Genomic DNA, 8,929 nt, shown 5'->3' with positions numbered 1-8,929 from the left:
CCGACACGACACATCTCCGACAGTAAACTGATGCCTCGTTCTATTTATGACGTATTAAAATGATTTTTAACACTCACTATGTCGCGTCCAGTGTAGACAGACTTTTTAGCTGTTGCGGCGCGGTGTTCTGTCCTGTCGCGTCCGGTGTAGACACGGTGTCACTCTACGCTGGTTGCTATTTGATAGCGTCATGTCATTGTTCGGTACAGTTTATTCGGTCTTTTCTCTTATTCGGTTAAAGGGGTCATATGATGCTTTTAGACTTTAGTCTTTGCAACTTCAGGGATCTTATCTATTCACGAACAGCTTGTAACACTCCAAAGAGAAAGGAAAACTTGAAAATTCAGCTTTGCATCACAAGAATAAATTATATTTTAAAGTATATTCAAATAGAAAAATGTTACTTTAAATTGCAATAAGATTTCACTATATTACGGTATTTTCTGTATTTCTGATCCCAAACTTTTAAACGGCAGTGTATTTTGTAAGTGATGATTCGTTTAGGATTTGAAGCCAGTGTTACAGGACTGTGGACCTGGCTGGTTGAGTACAGAGAAACAGATGGCAGCTGTCTCCGATACAGCGCTGGCCTTGATCTCTGAAATCTGAAAATCAAAAAGGACATGAATTACTAAACGCTGAGCAGAGACGTGAGGATGTGGCAGTAGAGCTCCAGCTGTTGTCCAAAACATGTGCTCTGTGAAATCTTTCTGGCTGAATGATGACAACGGCAAACAAATATAGACAAGATGTCAGAGTGTTCAATGCAGAGGATCTCAAACCTCTTCAGATATATTTTCTCAATATTACTAAAACCGACTGGCAAAGCTGGCTTTGATAAAGGACACATTCGAGTGTGCAATAAAAAATATTAAAACTATTTTACAAAGTCTAGTGTAAAACACATTCTATGTTTTTAAAAATGTACTTTTTATGATGTTTTGTAAACTTTTATACCATTTTCAAGTAAAGTTTTCAGTTTAATGACTCAATGTCATGTAGTGTAACCATCAAGTAAAAGTTCATCTTATTCATTATTTTCAATTCATAAATATCACACGTTTTGGGGAGTTGTACCACATGACATTTGACAACCTTAACTAACCTGGCCATGTTATAGAATATTTCTGGACACTTTTTGACATTGAAACACAGTCATGATGTCATTTCCTGTTGTTGTTGTTTTGTTTGTTTGTTTTTTTCTGGTTGGTTGCACCACATGTTGGTTGCACCACATGACTTTTATTTGTGCAGACAATTGTTTGTCAAGTAAGGAATAATGTACATCTAGCTGGTTGTTATCGCAGATTAACCCCCGAATTGTACACATATAATTGAATTGAGTTTTAATATTTTATTAGCTAACCAAACGCAAAGCTTCCGCGAAGAAAAACTGTTCCTAGCAAGAGTATAGCGCCGACTTCAGTTTCCCGGATTAGCCTGTGTTATCAGCTTTTACTGGTTGTTATGTTTTAGGGGGGTGTGGCAGAGTCTTAACTTTGATAAAGAATATCTCTTTGGTTTTGAGACTTTAGTCTTTGCAACTTCAGGGATCTTATCTATTCACGAACAGCTTGTAACACTCCAAAGAGAAAGGAAAACTTGAAAATTCAGCTTTGCATCACAAGAATAAATTATATTTTAAAGTATATTCAAATAGAAAAATGTTACTTTAAATTGCAATAAGATTTCACTATATTACGGTATTTTCTGTATTTCTGATCCCAAACTTTTAAACGGCAGTGTATTTTGTAAGTGATGATTCGTTTAGGATTTGAAGCCAGTGTTACAGGACTGTGGACCTGGCTGGTTGAGTACAGAGAAACAGATGGCAGCTGTCTCCGATACAGCGCTGGCCTTGATCTCTGAAATTTGAAAATCAAAAAGGACATGAATTACTAAACGCTGAGCAGAGACGTGAGGATGTGGCAGTAGAGCTCCAGCTGTTGTCCAAAACATGTGCTCTGTGAAATCTTTCTGGCTGAATGATGACAACGGCAAACAAATATAGACAAGATGTCAGAGTGTTCAATGCAGAGGATCTCAAACCTCTTCAGATATATTTTCTCAATATTACTAAAACCGACTGGCAAAGCTGGCTTTGATAAAGGACACATTCGAGTGTGCAATAAAAAATATTAAAACTATTTTACAAAGTCTAGTGTAAAACACATTCTATGTTTTTAAAAATGTACTTTTTATGATGTTTTGTAAACTTTTATACCATTTTCAAGTAAAGTTTTCAGTTTAATGACTCAATGTCATGTAGTGTAACCATCAAGTAAAAGTTCATCTTATTCATTATTTTCAATTCATAAATATCACACGTTTTGGGGAGTTGTACCACATGACATTTGACAACCTTAACTAACCTGGCCATGTTATAGAATATTTCTGGACACTTTTTGACATTGAAACACAGTCATGATGTCATTTCCTGTTGTTTTGTTTGTTTGTTTTTTTGTTTGTTTGTTTTTTTCTGGTTGGTTGCACCACATGACTTTTATTTGTGCAGACAATTGTTTGTCAAGTAAGGAATAATGTACATCTAGCTGGTTGTTATCGCAGATTAACCCCCGAATTGTACACATATAATTGAATTGAGTTTTAATATTTTATTAGCTAACCAAACGCAAAGCTTCCGCGAAGAAAAACTGTTCCTAGCAAGAGTATAGCGCCGACTTCAGTTTCCCGGATTAGCCTGTGTTATCAGCTTTTACTGGTTGTTATCGAGGAATAACACACTTTGGAATGTCGCGACTGACCAATCAGAATCAAGTATTCCACAGAGCCGTGTAATAAATATCAAAAAGCAGTGAAGCAGTTTAGTATTTTATAAATAAATAATTATAAAAGATTATGCCAAACAATTATTAAATAGTTTTTTTTATAATTAAGTTTTCTATTACAATCTTCTTTATGATATCAAAACAGTTAAATCAGAATTATTTGACTTTATTCCCTTAAGAATAATTCAGAAATTAAAACATGCTTATAATAGAAGTTTATTTAAGTCATTGTAATTGTGTATGTATAAACTGCATTTTTAAAGTGTTTTTGAATAAAACAATTAGCATTATGTCATTGACCCATACAATAGTCTTTCTGTAATGTGATTAACAATAGTCTTTCTGTAATGTGTTTCTAATCTTTCTGCAAATTTATGTTCTCTATCATCACAGTAAGGAACGAATTTGTCACCGGCCAAGGACTCATGGACGTCTGTTCAATTTAGTTTGTTGGAAGAGCCGAGCTTAGTAGGATCCATCAATTGATCCAGCGCTTGTCCTTAATGTGAATTTACTTTGCAATAGCTTTTAAACCCTTGTTCTGCTCTTAGTCCCCGAGGGGAATCTGTCACCCGTGTCTGCTTTGTAATCTGCTTGGTGTTTGCCGCTCAAATCTTCAAAGTTACCTACGTCTCAGCCCCTTTGGTCTGTTTGTCTTTTTTGGGCTTGAAATTTGGCCTCTCAAAACAACATATTACAAAGCAGGCCGTCCGGTTCGGTTCACTCGCCAAGGTCTTTGAGAGCATGGGTTGTGGCACAGCGTTCAAAAGATCAGTCTTTCAATGTCGATTTACCAGATATCCTGCTTCAAAAAGACTAGTGCGTCAAATGAGAAGAAAGTGACAGGAAGTGGGTGTGTGCTCGAATGTGTGTGTTCATGTGTAACAGACAGGAATTTGCAATGTGAGCGTTTGAAGATTTAAAAGCTGCGGTGTATGTGCCGTGCACAGAAGGTTCGGAGAAGAGCGTCAGACATCAGAGGCAGCTTGTTTGGTGGAGAACAGTGCCTTTCCATGCCCACTTCAATCCCTTCAGTGACAGATCAAGATAAATCATTCCCAAAGCAGTGCACGGCATGACCACTGTACGCTTCTCAACATGAAATGCACTCATCAGCATTACGTTCGGCTTCTGGCTTTTCACATTTTTCCCTCTACAGGGCTTAACGCTGACTTTTCCCAAGGAGCGCATTAAGGAACATTAGAGGCACCATGAAAATATATCAAATAATGTGTTTTAATGCAAGGAGACATTTACAAGGATTTAATTTATTAAAATACAAAACTTATGCTAGGTTTTAAAATATTTCTGCTTCAAACTCTTTATTAATTATTTAAAGGGGTCACATGATGCTGCTAAAAATAACATTATTTTGAAAGATCTACAAAGTTACAAATCTCAGTCCAATCCAAAGGGAGATATTTGATTTAAAAAAAATCATTTTTCAAGAACTACAGTGAACGGCTCGTTTGGACTACAGCGTTGTTTTCCGGGGTTTTGTGATGTCACAAAGCGGCCCATTAAAATATCATTAAAATAATTCCCGCCTACGGAAATTCAAATGGTTGGGGGGTAGGGAGGGGCGAGGTCGTGGTTAGAACGCTTGGTTGAGTGAGTTTATCAGACGAGACGACGACGAAGAAGAAGTGCTGCTGCAGTGTTAATGCATCAGAGAAAACAAAGAAGAGCTGCTGTAGCGTCAAGTTTTCACCATGTCGAAGAAATGCTTTTTTTTCATAAATTGTTGACAGTACAATACTGGACAGTGATGTAATCTGCAGAATTTACACTTCCATTCCAACAGCGACACCTGCTGGCAGAGAATGAGTTTGCATATATATGCCGCCTGGGAAACATTGGACTATGGTATAAATAAATTCAACTGTATAACAGTTTCACTGAAATTCATGTTATAATGTTAGAATTAAATAACAATAAACATAATACATATTACCGTTGCACTTAAAGGCGGGCCTTCATCAAAACCGGAACTAATCAAGCCGTTTGTGCCAGGCTGGGGAGAAAGGTATTTTAATAATGTAAATTATGTGGAAAATAATGCGTTTTTCGCCAAGCATGAGAGCATGTTCTAGTACAGTGTTTCTCAACCAGGGGTCCGATTCACTGTTCTAGTACACCCCCAAAACAAAATCAAGACTTTGTAAAAGAGCATAATAGGACCCCTTTAATTAATTAATTATTAATTACGATCATCTACAAGAAGTTACAATCTAAACACCATGAGGAGCGCTCACACTCTCACGAGTGGTTGTGCGGTTTAACGTGATTTTCCTCTGCTGTCTCACCGCAGGTGCTCTGGCCATATTGATCCCGGAGCTTGACCTGGTCATCTCTCTGGTGGGCTCCGTGAGCAGCAGCGCTCTGGCCCTCATCATCCCTCCCCTGCTTCAGATCCTCACCTTCCATAATGAAGACATGAAGCTCTGGGTGATGGTCAAGGACATCGGCATCAGTCTCATTGGCTTTGTGGGCTTTGTGGCGGGGACGTACATCTCCATCCAGGAGATTGTGGCACGGAACAGCAGCAGACACAGCGGCACACACCTGCAGCTGCAGTGAATGCTGACAGAGCGACAGATTAAATGTAGGCCGTACAGACCCACTGAATCATTTAGTCACTACATGCTCCTTTGATTTCTTCTGAATTCCGCTTGGGATTCCTCTTACAGAACTTGCAAATGTTTTTTATGTGTTTTTGTCCTTTGGTTTTTGCCACATTGAAGTCTCTTCATATTGAGTTCCCAAGTTACATTGGTTTCAAAGACCTCGTTTTTACAAACTCTTTTGGGCCAAAGCCTTTTATCCAAATGTTATGGTGAATATTAATGGAATAATATCTACAGTATATTGCTCATTTGAATGTTTTGTTTACAGTGTTTCAAAGAGATTCTCAGTGAGTATTTTTTCACATTCATTTAGACTTGACAGGTTCACGTGTTGATTACTCATTTTGAGTGTTTCTACATGGAAAGAAGTGACGTGAACAGTAATTTCTGCTTGTAGCTGTGTATTTGTATTCTTAGGGCTCTTGTTTTCAAGAACAAAAGCGAGTTATTTACTTCTGCATATTACACACAGACTCAACCTAGACTTGATTGTAAATATGTGGAAAATCCATTCGAGGTACAGAATGTTTTATGTTTGCACAATTACACAAAACCCAGTACCTCTCAGTCTCAACCAATCAAAACATACGTCAGTTCAGTGATCTCGAAACAATTTTGACAGGTTCACGTGTTGATTACTCATTTTGAGTGTTTCTACATGGAAAGAAGTGACGTGAACAGTAATTTCTGCTTGTAGCTGTGTATTTGTATTCTTAGGGCTCTTGTTTTCAAGAACAAAAGCGAGTTATTTACTTCTGCATATTACACACAGACTCAACCTATACTTGATTGTAAATATGTGGAAAATCCATTCGAGGTACAGAATGTTTTATGTTTGCACAATTACACAAAAACCCAGTACCTCTCAGTCTCAACCAATCAAAACATACGTCAGTTCAGTGGTCTCGAAACAATTTTATCTGCACAGTGTCTGCTGTTTCGGTCTTTTTTTATTGATTTACATATTTAAGTAATGTTTCATTGGTTTATTTTTTATTTGTGCTGTCTCGCGCATCAAACAGTATTTTATATTCAGCAGGTGCCATCAGTGAGTCATCTTGCTTAGAAATCTCTTGATATAACTTGATTTTTCTAAAAAAAAAAAAAATTCTGATTACCACATTATTTCAGTATCCACATATGGCCAGTTCTCATTTCAGATGTGCAGTATATAATTGTTTTAAAACAGGCTCCAGATCTCATGTTTAGCACACAAAACACTTCAAGTTCAGGCAAAGCAACAGGAGTGTATTTTAACTATATGTACGTTGAGTAACTTTAATTTTAAAACACTTGTGCTGTTGTGTTAAACACACTTTTTATACTATATATATTGATGGCAGTGCCAAAGTTATTGACTTTTATCATTTACTGTAATTTTTTTAGTTGCACTCAACTGCAGCTTTTGTAATTGCAGTATTGTTTGATTTGACTTTTTGCGATTTCATGGATTTTCGCCTTGTTGTACATATGCTATAGGTCTTTTAATTCATGCTCACCTTGTTGAAAATGAACATATCTCTATTTTAAAACTTAAAAGAAATGCAAAAGATGTAAAGATAAGATTCTAAAAATGGAGAAACATCACATTGCTTATTTTTGTACTTATTACTAGTTCATTTATTTGTTGATCATCAACATGAGTTTCATGCTCCAGCTGTTGAGTTGCCTCTTTGTGTCTTTCTAGTTCATTTAAAACAGCAGGCCTTGAGAGCTGCTATGTGCTCTGTGTTTTAATTAAAGAGCTGATAGCCTGTCTGTGTTCTCACTCTTCTTCACATGTGATTTTTCTCACTACATCTTTTGTTGTAAAGCAGTGTTTTCCAACCAAGAGCATATATGCATGCTTCCAGGGTATTTGGAAAGATTTAGCTTTGTTGAGGGTGAAGGTATTTTGAAATGATGCCGAAATAATTCCCGTCTCAGTCGATGCTTTTACAAAGGATTTTTTTTTTTTACACAGTAACAGTTGGCAGTTGTGTCTGGCTGTTAAATGTGGCTCTAGTTGCATTAGTTTTACAAAGTTTTGAAAGGGCAACGTTTCAAGAAGTGCATTTGTAAAGATATTGCTTGGTTGCCGGTTTATATAGACCATGTTTGTGTCTGTGAAAAGCTCATGAGTTTTAATGCATGCAGTCATTCATCTAGTTCTCATCGGTGGCTGTGTAGGTGCTTGTCTGTGACATATACTGATATAATATGGCTTATTGTGAGGGAAAATGCGCAGAGAAATAAAATGCCGATTTCATCACTGAATATCAGCATAGCTGTGATAACCTGTGTTTGCCTACTGCAGGCATTTATTTGTGTGAATTATAGCTTTGATTATTCGTTTATTTTACTTTGACTACCTTTCTTCTAATATGACTTCTGCTTAAATGAACGAGCTGAGAATGTTGATTTGTATAATCTACAACTCTTTCATTGAAGTTGCATCATGGCAAAGCCTTTGATTGGTTGGCGTGGTAAAGGCTGACATCCGCAATACTGTGTCAGTGATTGCAATAACAGTGTTTTGTACTTAGACAGATCAAAAGGAAATTGCTATGGTAGGCTGTCATTATTTATAAGGGGAAAAATACAGTGTGGACTAAAGTCACGTTTTGACCATGTTCTCTTATGTAGCCTCGAATGTCTTTGCTTTTTTTCTCCCAACTGCTCGTTTTTACAAAACAACAACAAAAGAACTCCAATTTCTAACAGTTTGCAGGATGTAATGAAGGTCAAGGAACATCTGACTTGCATCAAGACAGAAAAACAGAAATGTTCCTGGTTCAGTACAGGTTAAGCTGTACCGCGTCTGTCGCATGCTGTCGATTACGATACACAGTAACTTTGGAGACCTATGGGAAAAGGCATTCATCTGAGTTTAGAAGTAGAAATTGGGACTCGTATTTTTTGTTAAAATGTTGATATTCTTCCGTACAATAGTGAGTGTTATTTGAGGTGTCACATTATCAACTTATTTAGCTTCCAAACCCAGCTTTTACGTTGAACATCAAGTGGAGACCCAACACAGAAATGGTTTATTGTGCAATTTCACGGTTTCATGCTCTCGGCAGGCAGAAATTCACCACACAGAACATATTGTGGTCGGCACAAACCATAATTATACTCGCAGCAAGTGAAGCTGTATTTAATATAGACTGGGTCGTGTTTTTTTTTTACCTTGTATGGTTTTTGTACATGGACCTGAGGGTGACATGACCCGCCCACGCAGGCGTCTGTGTAATTTGGCTAATATCTACCAAGAGACAGATTAATTTTGTAAGTTTTGACATCAACAAAATGCGAAGCATGTCATGACTCATGAGAAAGTAGCAGGGTCTACCAGCTGTAAACAAGGTTAATAAGTAACAAAAAAAAAAGTTTCTTCTATGCTTTCACTATACCTTAATATCTCCCTGTTCTGCCTTGTACTACTACTATTTCTGAAACTCTTCCATCATTTCTCATTGAATCACTTGTTATATTCCTCATATGTATGTTGCTTTGGATAAAAGTGTCTGCTAA

At 37.0% G+C, this 8,929-nt stretch overlaps 1 protein-coding gene across 2 annotated transcripts in view; it reads left to right on the top strand.

The window, feature by feature from the left end:
• Positions 1–6,187, top strand: part of LOC107662007 (proton-coupled amino acid transporter 1-like) — a 43,953-nt gene extending 37,766 nt beyond the window's left edge. Inside the window, exons 11-12 of one of the 2 annotated variants that reach the window (XR_001631161.1) lie at positions 5,101–5,738; positions 6,039–6,187. Coding sequence is in view for 1 of the 2 variants with exons in the window: in XM_016451849.1 (XP_016307335.1) it covers positions 5,101–5,369 (269 nt within the window). In the remaining variant the exon portion in view is untranslated. The other variant, XM_016451849.1, reaches the window with a different exon arrangement.
• The last annotated feature ends 2,742 nt before the right edge of the window (positions 6,188–8,929 follow it).

The sequence above is a fragment of the Sinocyclocheilus anshuiensis genome, unplaced genomic scaffold, assembly GCF_001515605.1.
Source record: "Sinocyclocheilus anshuiensis isolate Anshui unplaced genomic scaffold, SAMN03320099.WGS_v1.1 scaffold535, whole genome shotgun sequence".
In the NCBI taxonomy this organism is placed as follows: domain Eukaryota; kingdom Metazoa; phylum Chordata; class Actinopteri; order Cypriniformes; family Cyprinidae; genus Sinocyclocheilus; species Sinocyclocheilus anshuiensis.
This window is presented reverse-complemented; position numbering and strand designations above follow the sequence as displayed.